Below are 23056 nucleotides of genomic sequence, written 5' to 3' on the forward strand. Positions count from 1 at the left end.
TGCGCCAGCACCCGGCGCGTCGCGGGGCAGGCGGTCGCAGGATGATGACATAAACCCTCCGCCCCTCCTTTTCCGAGATTTGAGCGAAGGCGGAGGCGCTACCGTATGTCTTCTAAGAGGGGGACGTCAAAGAGAGGCGTTAAGGGTGCAAGCCCACATTCCTGGAGTCCAAGGGGGCATATTCGGAGGTCTTAAAGTTTTGTATGCTTGCACGTTCTTGGTAGTAACTCTATGCGTTTGAGACGAATGTCTCTTATTTATTCATTCAACAGATATTTATTGAGTACCCACTATTTGCCCGGCTAGGTATGCAGTAGATGAACAAAACAAAGCCCCTGCCCTCACGGAGCTTACATTCTAGTGTGTGTAGTGGGGTGGGGAGACGTCCAATAAAGAAATATATTCAAATAGTGATAAATGCTATGAAGAGAAAAAGAAAAGATAAAGAAATAAAGGGACTGAGAGTGGATGGTGCTATTTTAAACAGCCTGATAGGAGAAATCTTCTCTCAGGAGCTGTCATTTTAATAGAAATCTGAATTCAGGAGAGAGAGAGAAAGCAGGTATTCCAGATGTGACTACCTGGAAGAAAGGTGGTCCAGGCAGAAGGAAGAGCAAATACAAGGGCTCTGAAAGGGAAATTTTCTTGGTGAGTTATTACAGATCAACAAGGAGCATGTAGGATTCCACTGTAGAGTGGAATCCAGTTCTGTCAGGCTTTTATGCCTACCGATCAATCCAGTGAAAGCAGTCTTACCAACGTTACCAGTGACCCACATTGGCAAATCCATCAGTCATTTCTCTCTTTTTTTTTTAAAAAAAACTTATTTTTGGCTGCGCTGGATCTTTAGTTGCAGCATGCGGGATCTAGTTCCCTGACCAGGGATCAAACCCTCTGCATTGGGAGTGAGGAGTCTTAACCACTGGACCACCAGGGAAGTCCCCATCAGTCATTTTTCAGTCCTTATATTATGTGGCCTTCCCAGCGAGATTTGGTAAGAGTCTTACTACAGGTGAGAGTTTGGGGGCTACTACTATAATCCGGTTGAGAATTAATAGTAATTTGGATAAAGGTGGAGGTGGTGAGAAGTAGTCAAATTCTGGATATATTTTGAAGACAAAATGATTTTGCTGATGGATTGGATGTGGGATGTGAGAGAAAGAAAGGAGTCAAGGATGATTCCAAGATTTTGCCCTGAGTAAGTGGAAGAACAGTTTCCATTTACCGAAACTGGGGGAAGATTGTGAGAGGAGCAGTTTGGTAGGAGGAATATTAAATGTCTGATTTAGGGTGTGTTAAGTTCGTGATGCCTTTTGGAGTCAAGTGGAGACGTAGAGTAGGAATTTGTATATAAGTAGGGTGTAAGGAAGAGGATGGGCCTGGAAATATAATTTTGAAAATTATCACTATATATAAATGACATTTAAAGCTTCGAGGCTAGGTGGACAAAGAAATATAAATAGTATTTAAAGCCGTGGGACTAAATGCCCCAACGAAGCGAGTGTAGGTAGGGAAGAGGAGAGGTCTGCTTACCGAGCCCTTTGCCAGTTTCATATTTAGAGGTGTGGAACAGGAGCATCCAGGAAGGCGGAATGAAGAAGCAGCTCGGCAAGGTAAGAAAATTACTTTCACTTAACAAATGTTTCCAGTGGGAGGGAGGGGCCAAACTCCGGTAAACCCTGTGGGAGGACAAGCACTTGTGAGGACTGAGAAATGACCAATGGATTTTACAAGGTGGGGGTCGGTGGTGACCTTGACAGGACTGCTCTCAGCGGATAAGCAGTGAAAGCCTGACAGGAAGGAATTTCAGAGAGTGAGGGTAAGGAAGAAATGGATGAAGAATGTGGGGAATGTGAGGAAGACTGTGGGGAAGTTTTGTTTTTGTTTTTTAAGATGGGATATATTATAGCATTCTGTGATAGGAATTATTTAATTGGGTAAGAAATTTTGGTAAAAGGAAAGAGAGGAGACAATTATAGGAATAGACAGAGGAGGTGGCATACCGGGCATGGTGATGGCATGGCTTTAGATAGTGGCATGGACAACTCATTGATTCTCAGGAGTGTGGCTGGGTATACTGTGGGCCAGCTGGCAGATCTGGAAGTGGGAACACGAGGAAGTTCTTTTCAGATAGCTTTTATTTTCTCAGTGTAATAAGAAGCAAGGTCATGGCCTCCTTGGCTACAGGTTCACCGTTGGAAATTTCTTCACATCCAACCTTTCTTTCCATTCCCACTGTTGTCTTCCCAATGAAAACTCCAAGCTGGGCTGTGAAGAAATCAGCGTCTCCTTAATATGACAGCCCTACGCTTAGAGAAAGTTAAGGTCTCCACAAATTGATCGGTCCTTCATATGTGTTAAAGGATAAACACTGGGGCACCTTTCAAATAGCCTCTCTGAGGTTTGTTGACCAGGACTGCTAGGTAGTCCCCTCTCTTGCCAAGTATCTCTTCCATCTCCTGAGTGTCACGAGGCACCCCCCTTGTCAGGCTGACAACAGGCACGTCGCTTTGTGAGAAGGCTGCTCCTGTGTAAAAGGCCTGTAATTTGTTGTGTTAAGGAACTGGACTGTGATTGCTCAGCTACTGGCTGGTCAGCCCTCCTCTCCTTTCCCACAAGGCATATCAATTTTGAGTCCATAGTCAATAATTTGGCTTGGTTGGCAGGGTCTGGAGAGGCGGCGGAGTGTGTGCGTGCGTGGTAGGACCTCTTCCTGCCTCGTTTCACGGAACTGTTTCAATTCAGAAAGTCTGTGTTGTTTCAGAAGGGATTATAAATTCAGCCTGAATGCTGGTCTAACCAGCTTCCATGTTATCACTCCCTACCTTTCTTAAAGATCTCAAACCGGGTGTCTTGTTTTTTGTCCGGAGGCAATTTGACTTTCTGTGGTTCCTTCTCAGTCCAAAGGCCGGGAAGAGAGTCACATTCCTGCTCAGTTCATGTTAAACATTATGGCCCTTGGTCTATAGATGTTGTTTAAAAATGGAACTGGTATGCCAGGGGTGACCTGAAATTACAGTTTCTCCTTGATATTTCTTGAAATCAAGATGTCATGATGTTGATCTAAGGAAAACATTAGAAACTTCTATCCTGACTAGCTGGAATCATGGCATGGGTGGGAGGATGAGGCCTAAAAAGAGAGATAACATCCTTAATTGCCTTCATAGAAATCCAGGTGAAGTCACTGGGAAAATGATTCTCCCAATGAATCTCAGCTTCTCATTTTGCTCCTAGAGCTGAAATAACCCTTGTGCTGTATTAGGTGACCACCAGCCTCCGGATTCCTCTCCTCCGGGGACACCAAGAATTCAGTCTGACCTTAACATGCTTTAATCTCCTACGGTCCCCTTCCCATCACTCTTAAGATACATTTCACCCCTCCCCCCGCCCCCCATCCATCTGCCTGTCCTCCTTAATTATCTTTTACACCTGTCCAAATCTAACTAGTTCTTCAGGGCTCAGCTTAAACTCTATCTCCTCTGTGGAGAGATGGAATAAATTTAATAGATGTCTACACTGAAAGCCAGGCACTGTGCAGAGTTTTAGGGATTCAGAGATGCACTGAGAATAAAGGACAGGACCCGACATCAGGGAGCTTTCAGTCTAGTAAGGGAGATATTAAAAGAATTAGAGGACAGTGTGGTAAGTACAACAGTGGGATTGAGTGGAAGCTTGAAGAGGCTCAGAAGAGGGAGCTGTTACTTGTGTGTGTAGAATTGGAAAGGTTTCCTGGGGGAGATGGCATCTGAGCCTGGGTCTGAGGCTGAGAAAGGACCAACTCCTCCAAGAGCTCTCCCTGCGCTGAATTCGCATAGCACTTAGTTTGGTTCCTCCATGGACACCCACCTTCACTGCCCTGCACAGTTGGTGCCCTTTGCTTGTGAGTCTGTTTACATCCTGTCTCCAGCTAAACCGGGATGGAGATCTTGCCCTTATGCTCCCCATAGTCTGAGCACAAGGCCTGACACCGAATAGGGGCTCAATACATATTTGTTAAATGAATAGAATAAATGAATCCCAGAGACAGGTTTTTCTCTCCCCAAACACTTTATCCGGGGTTTTCCTAAGCTAGCCAGGGGGATAAATTCCTTCCTAAGGCTCCAGGAAGAATTACCAAGTCAGTGGAATGTCCCCCACTTCCTGTCCTTTGCTCTTTTGCTCGCTGACTCCCCAGTGTCCCCTGCTGCCTCCAAATGCCTACCCACCAAGGCCTCCCTTTCAGAGAGCTCCAGGCTCCAAAATCTCTCTCCAAAAAAACTACCCTTACTGATTAAACTATGGAACACAATGGAATACAGCTGTGGGAATGGTTGGGAATGAGGCTTTCCAATGTATACTTTTTTAATGTAAGTCTGATTTTGGAAACATGTGAATGTTCACCTATTAAAAAAAAAAAGAGAGAGAGAAACCTAAACCTCACATTGAAGATGATGAAAATTCACCCAAGAGTGTGAATGACTGGTAGGTAACTGAATTTTCAATTTTAGCTTCAGTAAATTATTTGTTGAATGAACACATGAAGATGTCTCCATAGCATCTCTGATCTCCACTTCAGTCCCTTGCTCCCTATTTCTCCCTAAAGAAGGAGGAGAACTCACATCTAGGGAGGGCCAGAGGCTGCAGGATGAGGGCACAGGGCACTTGAAGTCCTTTCTCCCAAATATGTCTGTTTCAGGGACGTCCCACCAAGTATGGGTTCTTTGATTCAAATTCCTTTCACTTTGATGGTCTCTATTCCCAGCTTCTCTTGGGGAAGAGATGGAGCTGGTATTAGGACACTGATTCAGACCTCATGTGTTCATGGTTAGTTGGCCTTGAAATTGGGAGAACCTAGGTTTTTAGGAGATACCCTAGACCTCTTTCCTGGGTCCAGACTCATATCTACCTACCTACTAGGTATTTCTACTGGGATATCTCTCAGGCACCATATCAAAAAATTGCCTCATCATTCTCCACCCAAACCTGGTTCTCTCAGCCTCCCTATCCCCCTGAAGAGCACTATCACACACCCAGTTACCCAAACAAATTTGGGTTTCATGCTGAATTATTTCCTCTCCCTTACCATCCTCCAGTTTATATGCCCCACGCTTACCCCTCAGGCGTGATCTGAACATCTTCCAAATCTCCAAATCTGTTAGCAACTCTCCAACTCTGCAGCCATTCCCCTAATCCAGGCTTCCAGCATCTGTTAACTGGATTATTATAGCAGTCTCCAACCTGGATCCCACTCCAATCCATCTGTAGCCTTGCAGGCGAAGTCATCATTCCAAAATGCAAAGCTCATTATGTCATTTTCCTGCTTAAAACCCTTCAGTGGCTCCTAAGTGGCATTAAGATAGAAGTCCAAACTCCTTATTGGAGCTTACAGGGTCCTATAGAACCTGGTCCTATTTTCTTTTTTTCTCCCTTATATAAAGCCATCTGGGTTTGGTACATTTTGTTGTAAGCAGATTTTTAACTATTGATCCAATTTACTATAGCTATTGAATATTTTGTTTATAAATTTAAAAAATTATTTTTATTTTTTGGCTGCGTTGGGTCTTTGTTGCTGCGTGCGGGCTTTCTCTAGTTGTGGCGAGCGGGGGCTACTGTTCGTTGCGGTGCGCGGGCTTCTCATTGTGGTGGCTTCTCTTTATTGTGCAGCACAGGCTCTAGGAGCACAGGTTTCAGTACTTGTGGGACTCGGGCTCTGTAGTTGTGGCTTATGGGCTCTAGAACGCAGGCTCAGTAGTTGTGGCGCACGGGCTTAGTTGCTCCACGGCATGTGGGATCCTCCTGGGCCAGGGCTCGAACCCATGCCCCCGGAATTGGCAGGCGGATTCTTAACCACTGTGCCACCAGGGAAGTCCCTTTTTCCAACTTTTTGAGGCAGATGCTTAGCTTATTAACTGTCAGCCCATCTTCTGTAAATAAGTATGGAAGTTGTTAAGATGTTTCTAAGTTTCCCTTTAGCTGTGTCCCACAAGTTTTCATATCTAGTATTTTCATTATCATATTCAGTTCCAAGCATTTAAACATTTCCATCATGATTTTTTCTATAACCTATTAGTTATCTATAAGTGTGTTTCAAAATGCCCAACAGTATTTTTTGTCATCTTTTTTTGTGAATGACCGCCATCTTAATTCATCCTTGGGTAACAAAATCATTCCCCAATCTGTACTTACTGGATACACCCTAGAACTTCCGTTCCCAGAAACATGCTTTTTGGCCTTTGGACCTTTGCACATTCCGTACCTGCTGCCTGGACATTCCTCCTTCCCCCTTTGTTAACTCCTACTCAACCCTCAGGTCTCAGTATTTTTTTAATTAAAAAAAAATTCTCTGCAAGCCTGCCTTGAACTTCCAAATCTGGATTAGATAGCCTTCTGCTTTTCTAAGTGCTCTCACACAGCTTGTACTTAACCTTTTTGCTTCTTTTCTGTTTTTCTCATTTTTAGATTCCTCCTGCAAACTCCCTGAAGACCTTGCTCAGTGCCTGGCCCACAGTAGGTGATCAGTAAAGAGCTGTAGAATGAATGGTGACTCTTACCCTCTCACTTGCTGGTAAATCCCATTCTGGAGCCACAGAGAACAGTACACGGCTGCTTCCCTCCCCTCAGGTATCGTCATATCCATCATGTCTCTCTTCGTGGTGATGGTTCATCTCTGGTTGTTCATCCCCCTCCGCCCCATGCCACCCAGGTCCCTGGGAGGCCTATTCTCTGGGGCAGGACTGGGGCTAGGCTGGACTCCAGCAGCTGCCCCTCCCCTGCCAGTGACTCCTGGCGCTGAGCCTTCTTGCCAGCAGGTGGCACCTAAAGCCTGAAAGCTGAACTACTCTGTTCCACGTTCCTTTTCTGAGCTGCTTGTTGGGACACATAATCTGGCTTGGGCTGTGCTTGGGCTTGGAGAGGATGCTCTGGCCTGGGAACCTGACTCCTGGCTCCCATGCTGCCGTCCTTTCCTCCTTGTCTAGCAGCAGTCACTGTCTGGCCTTTTCCTTTGTCTTAAGAGTCCTATTCAGTGCCTATGCTCCAACCAGACATAAAACTAGGTGGGGCACTAAAAACTATTAAAATGATGATTTTTGTATATCATGTATGTTCTTACGCTCTTTCCTTAGTAACTCTCTCTCCACATTCTCCCTGCTTGTCCTCTTAGACCATCTAGGAAGCCCAGCTGAGCCCATCAAGGAAGCCCGGCAGCCTGGCTCCCCTCTTAGTTTCTTTTCCTCTCCGAAGCTTAAAGGCTGGAACTGGAGAGTAATTTATTTTTTTAAGAAGTAGAGAACAATAACAAAAGTAGACAACAGCTGTGGGTGTGTAGGAGTGTTACTGACGTGGGTCCTTGGACTCTTTAACCAACAGAAATTGATAAGAGGCCAGATGAGGAATTCAGGCAAGGCTTTACTGGGACTTGTGCTGCAGCACGAGGGAGTGAGAACAAGTAACAGGTGCCCTTGCTCGCTCTCCGTGGAGGGCAGACTGGTTCCTTCAGTGGGGTGAGGACAGAGGCAGATCTGCAGATGGGGCCGGAGGAGTGGCTTAGGTGCTCTGCCCACCCCCTTGGTGGTGCCGTGTGCAGGGATCATGCACAGTACCCTGCTTTTGCTCCCAGCACCTAAGTGGCAGTCGGTTTGTGGCCTTTTATCTTATTGCTCATAATTGCCCGGATTGCGGCATGCATGCGGTTATTTTTAATTCCATTAGTTTCTTTGTATTCTGTTGCTCGAGGAGATGTGTGTCCAGGTGCAAGCACTGCAGTAAAGGGCCCAGGTCCCAGCCTGTCTCAGGAGGAATTTATTGAGGCACTGCTAGTATCACTTTTACCTCGTCCGAGAAATATTTTTAAATTTGCTTTTGGTGGTGGACTCTTTCTTTGATTATGTCACTGCTTTGGGTCTGAACTTTGTGGGTGACAATCTCACAAAAATTACATCAAATTACAGCAGCGTTGTTATGGGTGGGCAAGCGATCCTTGGGGGGCAAAGGAGGGGCCGCTAATCTTGTCTGGAAGAGGATTAAGGAAGGGACAGTTTGATCTGAATCTTGAAGGTAGAGGGGAAGGTTATTCTGTCTAGGTAGAAGAAACAATGGGAATAAAAAGAGAAGCACGTATCAGCCTTCTGTATTCCCAAATGCTCCCAGCCTTACCCCCAAACTCTGCCTGCTAAAGTCCCCTCAGCCTACTCACATGCTTCCTTGGTGAAAGCGCCGAATCCTAGCCACTACACCACCAGGGAGCTCACATGCTTCCTTGGTCAGGGACTTCCTTGGGGCATCCTGGCCTCTTCTGGGTGACTTAGCTTGTACCTTTCGCCTGCACATTTGCCCTGTTGTGCCAAAGTGTGGCCGTCCTGTCTTCTTGAGCACCTGGACCGCCTCTGCTTCCTCAGGCTCTCCTAGGAGCTAATGGAGTTAAGCTGGAATTCCATGTACTTGTCATAGGTGCTCTTGACCCTGGCTTTCAAGATGTTGCAGGTGAGATCCTTATCCTTTCCTGCTATGCTTTGGCTTTCAGCTTCGGTGAACCCAGGCCAGTTGGCAGGTCTCTTCTGGTGAGGGAGTGAATGCCCCACAGAGGCTGTGAAAGGGACTTCTCTTTCAGGCTGGAGAAATGAGGATTGGGGAAAAGAGTGATTTGGGGATTATGGGACAAATTTAAGAAAAAGCTCACATTTTGCTGATGCCTCAGCCCTGGGGCAATGAGCAAGGCAAAGGCTACACTAGGGTGCCAGGAATACATACCACAAAAAAGGAAACAGTGGAAGATAGATGAGGTGCATGAGTAGCAAACTCCTTTGAGAGATAATCTAATCTGCTCCCAGAAAGGATGTTAGAAGTGAGGTTATTAATTATTAGAAGTGAGGTTATTATTGCTCTGGAGAAAATGCTGGGGTTGGTACTGTCCTTGTAGAGCCACAGGTGCAGACCTATGTCTCTGCTCTTCTCTGCCTGATAAACACTCCCTACCAACTTCTAGGCCTCGCAGGAAGCACTGGGTTTTTGGTGTGGTGATGCTATTACACTGGATGCGAGACCCTATCGTGCCAAGGAGCACTACCTGGAGGTTCTGGAGGTTGTAGGAATTCTGGAGAAGAGCTGAAGGAGAGGTTTCTGGACCTGGAAGAAACCTCTAAGCCCATTAAGCTCAACCCTATCTGTCATTTTATAGTTGAGAAAACAGATGGGAAATTGCTTGCTTGCTCAAGGTCACACTGAGGTGGTGGCAGAGTTGAATCCACATAAAACACTGGTTGCTATGGTTCTTTTTTTTCTTTTTTCTTTTTTTTGGCCGTGCTGCGCGGCTTGTGGGATTTTAGTTCCCTGACCAGGGACTGAACCCGGGCCCTCAGCAGTGAGAAGGTAGAGTCCTAACCACTGGACCGCCAGGGAATTCCCGGTTGCTATGGTTCTTAACACTTAGGTCCACCGTACCAGATGATGTCTCATATCCCCCACCACCCTGTCTTAGTTCCTTCTCGTGGGGCATGAGTAATCAAGGACTACATTGGACCTGGTAGCCTTGGTCCAGGAAGAAATGCTATCCAAACCTTGCTGAAGTGCCTTCTCAACAGGAAGGACCAGGCTCTGGTGGAAAGAAAACAGGTCTGCTGCTAGAATCTCAAAGCCAGTGGAGAAGTGAAATGAAAAGGGCCCCAGAGGACCCTAAAATAAAGGAGACAAGAGCCTTTGGTAGTGGTGGTGGGGGGGCTTTACTGCAAACCGTTATAATTAAAGTGCTATTTTACAAGTGTTTAAGACAGGGCAGACAGGCTCTGAGCCAGGACTCAGCTTCAGAGGCACACGCCTGGAGGGGAAATGGCACTCGCAGGGGCCATGAGCTTAATCACTGCTGCTCATTTAATAAGCACAGTCGTGCTGGAGTCTTCTTAGGGAGCCTGAGAGGAAAAGAAGGGAGTGGAGAGAGCCATGCAGCAGCTACTTTAAATTCCTAATCTCGCTCCATTCCCACTGGGCACATCGCCTCAGAGCCACCCTGGGGACTGACACAGATCCTTCCTCTGGCCCAGGCTTCCCACCAGCTCAGGGTGCCTAGGTCATCCTCGTTATCATTCATCACTGATTTCCTTTTTCTGCCAGAGGTTTTCCCAATTTGTAGCTTAAAAAACACCAGCAGGAGGAGAAGCAAGGAATGTTCTTGTTAATATAAATCCACACCAAGATGACTCAAGAAATGGGTGTTTCCCAGGGTTGGCAGGTACATGGATGGTTCCTGCATTCTTTGTCTGTAGGGTGCTTGAATAGGTAGTACTGTCGAACGTGCCAAAGGTCTGCGCTTTTAGGACCTGCTCATGTTTTTGAGGACCTCTAGGGAGAATCACTGGTTTAGAACCAGGGCCTAGCAGAACACTGGGAGAGGGGAAACTTGATGAGTCCTGAGATCATTCCCAGGAGGAGGGGAGCACTTCTTCCGGAAGCAGCAGCAGGGAGGACTGTGCCAAGGCTCTGCCCAAGGGGCCAGGGTGCCTGGCCTGGAGGCGCGGCTCCTCGTGCAGTTCTGGGTTACTGTTTGGGCAAAGCGAAGTCCCAGGCAGTTTCCTGTGCACATTTCCACATGGCCTGCATGAGGCGGGTGAAGCCCATGTCTTTGGGCTTCTCCAGGCCTCTCATCAGCCGTTGCTTCATGATAGAAACAAATTCCTTATTGCTCAGCTCTCCGTTGCCTAGAAGAAGAGGCAAACACAACAGGGATAAGTGACGCCCTTGGAACAAAGACAATGAGACAATTCCATTACTCACATCATGTAGGTCCCAAAGCCTAGCGCTCTCTCACAGCCAAACTCAATTCTCTTGGTTAGAAATGAACTGGTTTGTACTGTCCTTGATGTTTCCAATTGCAACTCAGTGATAGTTCAGTGTAGTGTGACAGAAGTTGAATGAGAATATATATGTCAGGTCCTGTGCTAGGTGTTGAGAATAAAGAGATAAAAATGACTTTGTCCCTTGAAATACCATCAGGTTATGGGAGAGACAAGTACATTATTTCAATAGTAAGGTGAATGCCACAATGGGGTAAACAGAGGATGCTATGGGGGCACAGAGGAAGACTATCTAACCCAGGCTGGGGAGGGTGCAAGTACAGATCAGTAAAGGCTTCCTGGAGGTGACTCCTAAGTTGAATCCCAAAGGATGAGCAGAAAGTGGCCAAGCAGAGGGGAGTGAGATGGGAGAGGCATTGCAGTAGTGGTAGTAGCATAAGCAAAGGCACCTGTAGGAAGCAGCACAGCTGTTAGAGAACTACAAGGAGTTAGGTATTGCTGGAAACACAAAGATAGGGGTATGGCCAGTAAACCAAAGAGGAAGGCAGGAGACAGGTCCTCAAGGATCTTGTATCCTCATGAAAGGGTTTGCACTTTATCTTCAGGGCAGGAAAGGACTGGGAGAGGGGAGTAAGATGTAGTTGGATTTCCATTTTGGGTAGATTTCTCTAGCTGGATGATGGTGATAGACTGGAGAGTGGCACAGATGGAGTGAGTATGGGAGCCGTGGGAGTGGGAGTGAGTTAGGAGGCTGCTGCAATAGTCCAGGTAGACATGATGAGGCTTTTCATGGTGAAAACTAAAATCAAAACCTGGCTTTGGGTTAAGCCCATTTTCTCATGGCTTCTCATTTGACCCTCTTCAGTGGCAGACTCTCAGGTCTGGAGGAGAACCTGGAGAGCATCTGGTCTGACCCAAGGTCACTTCTCAAGCCACATGGAATAGTAACCACTCCAAAAGTAGAGGACAGTTACCATTTGACTAGGTGCCCAGGAGTAAATGTCTGCTGATTAAAAGAATGGCAGCCATTACTGGTGGTGACAGGAAACTAGCAAACAGACCTCTACTAATGATCAGTCTGGGAAGAAAGTGGTAAGAGGGAATAATTGGTTTACTTCTGTATAGAGTACCTGAAAACCTAAATGGGCCCATGTTTGCTGTCTGAAAAGAGCATGGGCAGCCTCAGGGATACCTCAGAGCAAGATTAAAACAAACAAAAAACAGGTAAAGCTAACCTATGGCACTAGAAGTTAGGAAGTGGCCGCCCTCGGGGGTATAAGTGACCGGAGGGCAGCAGCACCAGGCAGTTCTGTGGTCCTGGTGATGTGCTGCTTCGGGATGATGCATGGGTGTGTTCAGTTTTTAAAAATTTATCAAGCTCCACACTTACGGTATTTGCATTTTTTTGTATGTATATTATACTTTAACTTAAAAAGTTAAAAAGTAGCCTGGCTGGGCTGAAAGTTAATCAGTAATATGGCTTATTAAGAATGCAATTAAAAGAACAAAAAGGTCTAAAAAGGATTCTTAATATTTTGTATAAAAAGAAGCTTAAGATGAAAAACCTGAAGTTATTTTTATTTATTTATTTTTTGGCAGTGCGGCTTGCAGGATCTTAGCTCCCTGACGGAGGATCAAACCTGTACCCTCGGGCAGTGAAAGCGTGGAGTCCTAACCACTGGACCACCAGGGAATTCCCAAAACCTGAGGTTATTTCATTCAAACTGCTCTGAGATTTGCTTCTTGCTTCCCTAAGGCCAGGGCTGACCAGTCTGAACGGCCTTTGTTACCCGTGAATTGGATATATGACTGAATGTCATTTGTGTGCATGTGTGATCTGTGACTGCAGCTCTAAATTCTGTGACAAACACGTCTGTTTGAAAATCGGAATTCTCTGTCCCCTGGCATTTTGACCTAAGATCTTGCACTGGAAGAAATGACAATGGCTTTCGAATTTAATATCTACTTCCCTTTTCTATAGATTAAGAAAATGAACCCTGGGCTTCCCTGGTGGGTTCGAGCCCTGGGCCGGGAAGATCCCACATGCCACGGAGCAGCTAAGCCAGTGAGCCACAACTACTGAAGCCCGTGTGCCACAACTACTGAAGCCCGCGCGCCTAGAGCCCATGCTCTGCAACAAGAGAAGCCACCACAATGAGAAGCCTGCACACCGCAACAAAGAGTAGCCCTCGCTTGCCGCAACTAGAGAAAGCCCGTGAGCAGCAATGAAAACCCAACGCAGCCAAAAAAAAAATTAAAAAACCCCCCAAAAACCAAAAAACAAAACAAACAAACAAACAAAAAGAAAATAAACCCCATTTACCACCAAAAGCAAGGGTAACAAAAGCAAAAATAAACAAGTGGGATTATATCAAACTAAAAAGCTTCTGCACAGCAAAGGAAACCATCAACAAAATGAAAAGGCAATCTACTAGACAGGAGAAGATATCTGCAAATCATATACTGATAGGGGTTAAAATGCAAAATATATAGAGAACTCATGCAACTCAACAGCAAAAAACCGAACAACCTGATTAAAAAATGTGCAGAGGACCTGAACAGATGCTTTCCAAAGAAGACATACAGATGGCCAACAGACACATGAAAAGATGCTCAGCATCACTAATCATCAGGGAAATGCAAATCAAAGCCACAATGGGATACCACCTCACACCTGTCAGAATGGCTGTCAACAACAACAACAACAAATAACAAGTGTTGGCCAGGATGTGGAGAAAAGGGAACGCTGTGCACTGTTGGAGAGAATGTAAATTGGTGCAGCCACTATGGGCAACAGTATGGAAGTTCTTCAAAAAATTAAAAATAAAACTACCATATGATCCAAATTCCACTTCTGGGTATTTATCTGAAAGAAACAAAAACGCTAACTTGAAAAGATATATGCACCCCTATATTCACTGCAGCATTATTTATAAGAGCTAAGACACAGAAACAACCTAAGTGTCCATGGACAGATGAATGGATGAAGAAAATGTGGTATGTGTGTGTTTGTATATATTGTGTGTGCGATGGAATATTATTCAGCCATAAAAAAGAAGGAAACTTTGCCATTTGTGACAACATGGATGGACCTTGAGGCCATTATGCTGACATAAATCAGAGAAAGACAAATACTGTATGATCTCACTTATATGTGGAATCTAAAACGAACAAACAAAAATAATTGAGTTCATAGATATATAGAACAGATTGGAGGTTGCTATAGGTGGGGGTGGAGGTGGATGAATTCTGGTGCAGGGATTCAAAAGGTACAAACTTCCAGTTATAAGTAAGTCATGGGGATATAATGTACAGCATGAAGACATATTTAAAGGACTTCCCTGGTGGTGCAGTGGTTAAGAATCCACCTGCCAGTGCAGGGGACACGGGTTCGAGCCCTGCTCCGGGAAGATCCCACATGCCGCGGAGCAACTAAGCCTGTGCGCCACAACTACGGAGCCTGTGCTCTAGAGCCTGCGAGCCACAACTGCTGAGCCCGAGTGCCACAACTACTGAAGCCCACACGCCTAAAGCCCGTGCTCTGCAACAAGAGAAGCCACCCAATGAGAAGCCCACGAACCGCAACGAAGAGTAGCCCCCGCTCGCCGCAACTAGAGAAAACCCGCGTGCAGCAACAAAGACCTAAGGCAGCCAAAAATAAAAATAAATTAAAAAAAAGACTATATTTAAAAACACTGTATTGCATATTTGCAAGTTGCTAAGAGAGTAGATCTTAAAAATTCTCATCATAAGAAAAAAAATTTGTAACATGTATGGTGACTAGACTTATGGTGATCATTTCGCAATATACACAAATATTGAATCATTATGTAGTACACCTGAAACTAATATAATGTTATATGTCAATTACATCTCAATTAAAAAATTAGGTCCCAGAGATAAAATGATTTTTTAAAGGTAATAGAAGTAGATATTGATAGAGCCTCCTTCTAAAAGGCTGGAAAATCAAACATTTCCCAGGACTTCCCAGGAGAAGAGGGGAACTGTGGTGCTGGTTGCCATTACTCCCATATTCACTTCACAAACCAGCTCTTGGATACTGGCTTCAAAAATTATAAAAATGTTCTTTGGAAAAAAACTCAAACTACCTAAAAGTGATTAGAGTAAAAACAAAATCTGGGGAGAGTTACTCTCTCCGCAGCAGTGCTGTCCATTAGAACTCTCTGCGATGAGGGAAACGTTTTTATCTGTGCTATTTTCAATACAGGAGCCACCAGCCACGTGTGATACTGGAAGAAGTGAGTTTTAAATTGTATTCAATTTTAATTAATTTAAATTTAAATAACCACAGGTAACTGTGGTATCATATTGGACAGGGCAGCTCTAGAGAATAACCAGCCTTCCCTGTGGATGAGGACTCTCCTTGTCCTCGCTCTTGGGCTTCCTTTCACTCAGACCTCGGTTGTGGGTTCGGGGGGAGATTTAAATAACTCAAGTTCAACTTAAAAAGTTAATGAGGACTTCCCTGGTGGTGCAGTGGTTGGGAATCCACCTCCCAATGCAGGGGACGTGGGTTCGATTTCTGGTCAGGGAACTAGATCCCACATGCATGCCGCAGCTAAGAGTTTGCATGCCACAACTAAGAAACCCACCTGCTGCAACTAAGACCTGGCACAACTAAAAATAAATTAAAAAACAAACAAACAAAAAGTTAATGAACACCTGTTATGTGCAAAGTACTGTCTGAGGTCCTATTTGCAGGGGAGGCGGGATCCAAAGGTGAATAGGACTTGTAACTACCCATAAAAAGCTCACAATTAGGTAGGGACATTAAGTCACATACACAGAGATGGAGTGTAACATGCAGCAATGCAGACAAATTGAACCAAGTTAAGGAATAAAAAAACCAGAGTGATTCATTATGCTGGGATCAAAAGGGAAGGTTTCACACATGCAGGAGCTTTTGATCTGTTCTTGAATTCTGTGAGCCTAGCTTCCTGGAGGAAGATGAACAGTGAATCTTGGCTGTGAGACAGGGAATTGAGGTCATATAGTACAGAGGGAGGCAGTGCACTTTTGCTTCAAATCCTGGATTTGCTATCTAATACTACCTTTGTGATCCTGGGAAAACTACTTAACCTCTCTGAGTTGCAGCTTCCTTATCTGTAAAATGTGGTTAATAACTACTCCTATGTCAGAGGCTTAAACAAGCAGCTTGCACAGTGTATCTGGCTCATAGTAAGCAATGAAAAAACTGTGAGATAACGAATAAGGACCTACTGTATAGCACAGGGGACTCTACTCAGTACTCTATAATGGTCTATATGAGAGAAGAATCTAAAAAAGGGTGGACAGATGTGTGTGTATAACTGATTCACTTTGCTGCACGCCTGAAACTAATACAACATTGTAAATCAACTATCCTCCAATAAAAATTTTAAAAAATAAAGTAAAAATAAAAAAATAAGAGACAAAAAACTGTGAGCCTCCATTGTTAATATTATCATCATTGTATCAGCCAACATAGCTGAGAAATAAGGCCAGAGCAGAACCAGGATCTCTTAAATGGGCTAAATAAACAGCAGAGTGCTCACAGACACAACAGACCTTGGTGTGCAGCTGGAATGCTATGATGGGTTGTAAATGACTAAAATGTGCCCTGGGTGGTGGAATGATCAGTACCATCTTCTTCCTAGAGACATTCAAATACTCAAGTGCTCCTATCTACTAAGCAGTAAGCTGGGTCTAATTTTTTTTTTTTTTGGCCGTGCCGCACGGCATGCGGGATCTTAGTTCCCCAACCAGGAATCGAACCCGTGCCCCCTGCGGTGGAAGCGGGGAGTCCTAAACACCAGACCACCAGGGAATTCCCTTGTTTTTATTTTTAAGATCCTTAGGGTCATAAATGAATTTAGGCCTACAGGCAAATTAGAATTATAAGAAGAAATGGAGAACACAAACCAGGACCAGGGGTGGTATTTCTCAGTGTCATGAGTCTGAGGGCTGAGCTACTGATGTGGGAAATGGGGAAGTTGAAGCAGTCTAGGCTGGTACCCTGGAGCTGGCTGCAAGGCTCCATCATAAAAGTGTCTACTTCAAGGGCAGTAAGGCTTGGTTTTTCCGCGGACTCCAGAGGGCCCCACTCACCATCACAGTCAAAGAGCGCAAACACGACATCACACACGTGATCTGAGAGCTCCACTTTAGCCACTGTCCTGGCCACCTGCTGCATGGTCACTGAAAGAAGAAAGATGTTGAGTTAGCACAGCAGAGGGACTTCGTTTTGCTTTCTCTGAATGGAATGATAAAACTATTCAGTCACAATAAAAAATTTTCAAGTGTATTTACATCACATTTAAGAAAATGATAATTCAGTTTTTAATTCATAACCCCCTTTCCTTTTCACTTCAGATTCCATTTTCTTTCTACTGCTGCCACAGTTTAGGAGGTATATATAATTAAGTAAGAATGCCTGATACTAAATTTATAGAGAAAGTAGATTAGAGGTTACCAGGGGCTGGGGAGTTAGTGGTTAATCGGTACAGATTTTCTGTTTGGGGTGATGGAAAAGTTTTGGAAATAGTGGTGCTGGTTGTACAACACTGTGAATGTAATTAATGCCACTGACTTACATACTTAAAAATGGTTTAAATGGCAACTTTTGTTATATACATTTTACCACAATAAAAATTTAAAAAGTGAAAATCCACATAATATTTAAGGATGGAATTCTAAGTCTTCAGCATGCAGTGGTGGCTTTTCTAATAAATTATTACCAGAAGAGTGCCTTGAAAAAAAATAAAGAATGCCTGATAGTCTCCATCTTGGCATTTCCCTCCCACTGGAAAGAACACAATAACAAAAAGTCAAGGAAATAATGAGGCAGAGAAAGGATGGGGAAGTGGGGAACAAGGAGACTTGTCTGAGTGCACTGAGGCTTCACCCACCAGTTGCTGACTGACAGTGGAGAATCTGCATGGCTGAGCTCCTGCCCTTCCTCCCAACAGGTTTTCCATCAGCCACTTTGTCTTTTCCAACCGTGCCCCTTGGGAGAAGCAGTGGCCCCCATCTCACTAGATCAGTACAGTCTCTCTTTTTTTTTCTTTTTCCAGATCTCATCAGAAAATCTCTTCTCTCTTGCCATTTTCTCTTTCTCTGACATTTACTGTTAAACACTAGCAATCACGTGAGAACTGGGTTCTCACAAAAAACAAGCCAGGAAGGACTAGGCAATTTCCCCTGCCCTCTCTGCCATTTATCCTCAAGCCTGATCCAGCTACATCTATAAATTATGTTATTGCTTATAGACACACTCTTCAGTGAGGTAAAACTCACAGGAAAGAAAAAGATGAATTTCTATTTATGAACCAACTAGCAACGAAGTGTTCATATCTATAAACCTCAGATTAGATTCTTCTAGAAGCAATGTGAACTTAAAGGCAGTGTGCCTTCTCTGCTTATTTCATTCCTATAATTTCAGTTCTTTCTTGTCATTTTTTTTCTGCATTTGCTCTTTCACTTCACCTCTATAGCCTCCATTATATTCACCACAGGGCCCTTGAGGTCAGCTGATACAAATGCCAGAACAATGCAGAGGAGCAAGGCGACGCAGTAGAAAAACTGTGCTTGCAAGTCACAAGACCTGAGCTCTAGTCCTGGCTCCATCAACTTGCTGTGGTGGAGTCACCTGATCTCTTTAGGTATAATATTCTCATATTCAAATGAGGGGATGCCACAGGATAGCTGCTGAGGTGGCTTAGTAGTGCAAAGAATGGTTTATTGGTGTTTCCTAGAATCTGAGGGTGAGGGATAGGGGTGGAGGTACACAGAAATAGCTGAAGATCTTGTGTGGCGAAGGGTAGAAGAAAGGTATAAGGGCCACAAGCTGGGCTGTACCTTAGTGTCCACAGCCTCTGGCTGGAGGGGGACTAGGCTGCTCACGAGGGCGGGAAGAGTCAGATTCCTCCTCCTGCAGCTTTAGGTTACTGCTCATACCGCCCCTCTTCCCGGGATGTGAGTTAGAGTGAAAGAGGAATCAACATCCCTTGGAACTAAAAGACTTAAGCAGAATATATTATTGTGTGGATGTTCACAAGATGTGGTTAAGTGCTGACGGGGGAGATGGGGCCTCTACAAGACTGTAGAAATTCTAGGGTTTAGAAACTTAGCCTCGTAGGTCTAGACACTTGATTCTCTCAGTCAGCTCAGGAAGAACTGATTCCTGCTAACTAAATGGCCTGGGGAAGGAAGAGAAACCAGAAGGCCAATTTACAATGAAAACAGTAACTGTTAAGAGAACTAAACTGATGACAGCTGGTCATTATACTTCTCAGTAGGAAAATCTACTAAGGAAACTCAGTTCACCTCAGAAGATTGCTCAGTGAAAAGAGAATCAGATCAGAAGACACTGGATGCTCTCAAATTGTGATCATTTACTGAATTACCCTCTGTGGCCACAGAAATGTGTCCTGAGAAGTGGCTCAAAACCTGTTCGATGTAGATAAACATGAACGCTTTATGTTAACCATTCCTTTCTCTGCCAATGTTTGTTAACCATGCCTTTTTCACACCAATACCACACCTGTTATAACTGATAACTACCCTCTTTTTCTCTTTCCCAGTTCCATTTTCTCAGGGCAGAGTGCCTATTGCCAATTCTTTTTTTTAAATTGGAGTATAGTTGCTTTACAATGTTGTGTTAGTTTCTACTGTACAGCAAAGTGAATCAGCTACACATATACATATATCCCCTCTTTTTTGGATTTCCTTCCCATTTAGGTCACCACAGAGCACTGAGTAGGGTACCCTGTGCTATATAGTAGTGCTAATTCTTCTTGATGCTCCAAGTGCTTATCCTTTTCCCCATGAAGATAGAGCCTTTCCTCTAAATAAACCATTAACTAAATAATATCCAAGAATGTCAGTGAGAGCTCTTGGCTTTTTTTTTTTTTTTTTTTAGTGAAAAGCTCATTAAAGTGGTATTAAATGGTTGTAGAATAGGGACTTCTGGAAGCCACTGTCAGGAATCCCTCATTACAAATACCATCTCTTGACAGAACAGTTACAGAATATGTTCCATCTCACATGGAGAGGGCTCTGACGCCATCTGTACTACAGGAGCTAAGTTATTCAAACCACTGGGATGTTACCAGCCAGCAAAGAGCCTGGCTGGGGTGCCCTTTCACAGTCCAAGATCCTCAGATAAGCCCCCAGGGTGTGAATCAGAGCAGTGGAGGAAACAAACATTAAACTAGCTGGTGAGCTGTACAGCCAAGAGCACTTGGAACAAGTAGGATGACAGCAGATTACAAGCCAAGTGCTTGACAGCTGGTCCTGAGAGTTGGCTCATTCAGATTTGCTTCCACATCTCTGAACCACAAAGCCATAATTAAATCACAGCAAGGAGAACAATCCCTCATCCCCTCCGCCCCAGATCTCAACTTCCCCATGCAGACCAGTTGTTGGTACTGGAATTTGGGCCTCCCTTACTTGATGATGCTAATTGATTGATGGTTGGGATTCTAATCTGAAAGATGTCTCTATGGAGCATGAAGTCACCCTGGAGAAGGCCTACGTTTCCAAGGCCTATCTATTCCTTTGGTACAAATCTGGTCCAGCTGCCTGAACAATAGATGGACATGAGATTGGGTGATTTCTACTAGATTGGGATGGGGAGGAATTTGCAGAAGCGTGCTGAATTGGCACTCAAAAACGTGTTAACCATCTGGCTTTTTGAAAAGTCCAGGCAGAATCTGAATTGTGCCAGGACCCCCAATTTACTCTCTGGCATAGTCCATGACTAGACAACTCAGCATCAGACAGAAACACATACTGAGTTTGTGTGACTATAATATCAGAAGCTATATTACATAAAACTATTCACAACAGTAGTTGAACAGAGGAAAGGAGAGTTCTGGAGGGATAAGACCCCAAACATCCACTTGGAATCAGAATCGTAGAACTGGAAGAGACCTCAGACGAAAGGTAAAATGCAGAGAATCTGAGTAACTTGCTCAGGGTCACAAAGCTAGCTAGTAGCACAGCTGGGTCTAGAATCTGGATCTTCTGACTTCCAGCCAATGCTCTTTTCCCTATACACACTGGATCCACTCGATCCCTTATATGGACAACGGATCCCCCCATGAATCTGTCACTCTGTTTTTTTTTTTTTTTTTGGCCGAACCCCATGGTTTGCATGATCTTAGTTCCCCGACACCCTCGGCAGCGAAAGCGCGGAGTCTTAATCACTGGACCGCCAGGGAATTCCCATGAATCTGTCACTCTAAACAAGAGAAAGAGCTCAGATGAAAGAAAAGCCAAGTTGGGGATTACTCCTTGCTAGTGGGCAGGGACGAATAACTGAGTAACAATTAGGGGTTGTGAAGAGCCAGCATTATAGTTTGACCACAGATCTGATTGCCCTATACATTAGCATTCCCTTGGAACGCGTACTGACAATTTTAAGAACTTAAAGAAGTTTATTAAAATGCAACCCAATGAAAAGCGTATGAAACAAAGGTGGCCCTGGGAGCTTCTATACCTCTGATGCATAGATAGACCTACAGACAATGTGACCCAGTTAGGAACTGCCTGTCTCTTCCTAATGCAAAGATGTTTGGAAAGGTGATACGCCACGTTGGGTTGACAGTCTCTAGCTGTGCGGCCATGTGATTATTCCTGTTTTCCTGGACTGCAGTGGAGAAAATCAAAAGCTGGCTGGTGACTGCCAAGGTTAAGTGAGGGAAGACATTTCTGCTTCAGCTTTGGAAGGGCTTATGATGCAGAGGTCCTAGTTTCTTAAATCCATGCCTAGATGGCTTCGGGGAAGGCGGGGACGGGGGAAGGATTTTCCTTTAAAAAGCACCTGTCCTTTCTTTTGCATCTTCTTCCAAGACACTTTGGTTAATACAACATACACATTTCAGCCTGATTGAGGGGGTGTGGGTGGGGAGGAAAGGACAATATTTAGGATGACAAGCAATTTAAGGAGCCAAGAGCAACGCAGTATACTAATAATGAAAAATATAACAATTCTGTGTTCCGCACAGTGCTTCTGAGCTGCAGGCAGGTTGACCCCCTCTCTGTGCTCAGGCAGTCCACTGTCAGAGGTGATGCTGGTGATCCTGGCTCTTAAATACTGGTATATGCCACAGAGAAAACCTGTGGTCAGGTTTTCTGAATCTCAGAGCATCATCCCAGATGACTGCTTCAATGGGCTTACATGATTAATCTAGTAAAACTGATTTACAGTAAGGTTTATTGCCATTGTTCAGTATTGTATCTGGCGTCATTAAAAACACTCAACACATTTTGTCCACAAAGGGCAAGCATTTCTATCAGCACCATTAGGCAGTGATTTCAGGTGCCACGCTCAGAGGGCAATCACAGTTCAGTGGGGGAAACCATACAAACCATTAAGATGGAGAAATACATAGGAGAACTATCAGACATTAACAGACACATATGGGTCACAGTGGAATAGTCTGTATTTTGTTGGAGGTACATTTTGGTTCCTAATTCTAAAGGATTAAAGAGACATACTGCTCCAGATTTGGCAGGTACAACAGTAGGTGATGGGGGGTGGGGGTCTGAGTAAAGTACTGAAAGCAGGAAAGGATGCTAATGCCTGACTAGAGAGCTAGAACAGAGGTGCAGGTGGGGATGAGATTTTGCAGGGGGCCAGTCAAGTCTCCTTGCAGGGAAACCTTTATAACACAGCCAGGTCTTATTTGGAGACCAATTTACCATATTAACTTGCTTTTCCCTCTTTGAGTCTTTAAATTTTCATTATTTTTTATTTTAAAAAGTTATTTTTCATTAGATAATACATTCAGCTATTTCAAAAGGGCTGAAATCTCCCTCCCAAACTTATACCCCTGCCCCCTAGTTGTCCAGAGGCAACCAATATCTCCAGTTTCCCCAGAAATATTTTATAGATATAAAATCAAATATTTATTCTTCACTTCTTCCCACGAAATGGTGGTTGGTATATTAAATGGTTTTGCTTGACTCATTTAACAATATATCTAAGAAATAATTCCATTCCAATACATAAACAGTTCTTTTTTAACAGCTGCATAGTATTCCACCAAGAGGATGTATCATTATTTAGATAACCACTTCCTCATATTATTCTAACCTCAATCTTGAGGAGGAAGTGCCTTTTATCCCCTCTTTACGAAATTACTTCTTTGGTGGGCTATGGTTGTCAGCTTCAACAGAGTCTGAATCTCTGATGGCTAAAGTTGAAAGCAACTGAGATATTTAAGTTCAGTTTGCTGAAATTATGCCAAAAGGCTAAATACTCTTCACCTTAACAAGTGTCTTAATAA

At 44.2% G+C, this 23056-nt stretch overlaps 1 protein-coding gene and 1 long non-coding RNA gene across 4 annotated transcripts in view; one reads left to right on the top strand and one right to left on the bottom strand.

The window, feature by feature from the left end:
- Positions 1–111: 111 nt before the first annotated feature.
- Positions 112–16173, top strand: LOC309635532. Of its 2 annotated transcripts, XR_014248879.1 has the most exons (3): positions 112–6600; positions 12363–12472; positions 12745–16173. It is a non-coding gene; the product is annotated as an uncharacterized lncRNA (long non-coding RNA). The 2 variants fall into 2 exon arrangements; XR_014248878.1 differs by having other exon boundaries at positions 12363–16173.
- Positions 7367–23056, bottom strand: part of MICU1 (mitochondrial calcium uptake 1) — a 215715-nt gene continuing 200025 nt past the window's right edge. For both annotated transcript variants that reach the window (XM_082406888.1, XM_082406887.1), the window contains 2 exons: positions 16872–16961; positions 7367–10667 (listed from right to left, as the gene is read on the bottom strand). In XM_082406888.1, coding sequence (XP_082263014.1) covers positions 10507–10667; positions 16872–16961 — 251 coding nt within the window. In that variant the 3' untranslated portion in view covers positions 7367–10506. The remainder of the gene's footprint in view (positions 10668–16871; positions 16962–23056) is intronic.

This window comes from Balaenoptera borealis (assembly GCF_965194805.1).
Source record: "Balaenoptera borealis genome assembly, chromosome: 10".
NCBI classification, from domain to species: Eukaryota; Metazoa; Chordata; class Mammalia; order Artiodactyla; family Balaenopteridae; genus Balaenoptera; species Balaenoptera borealis.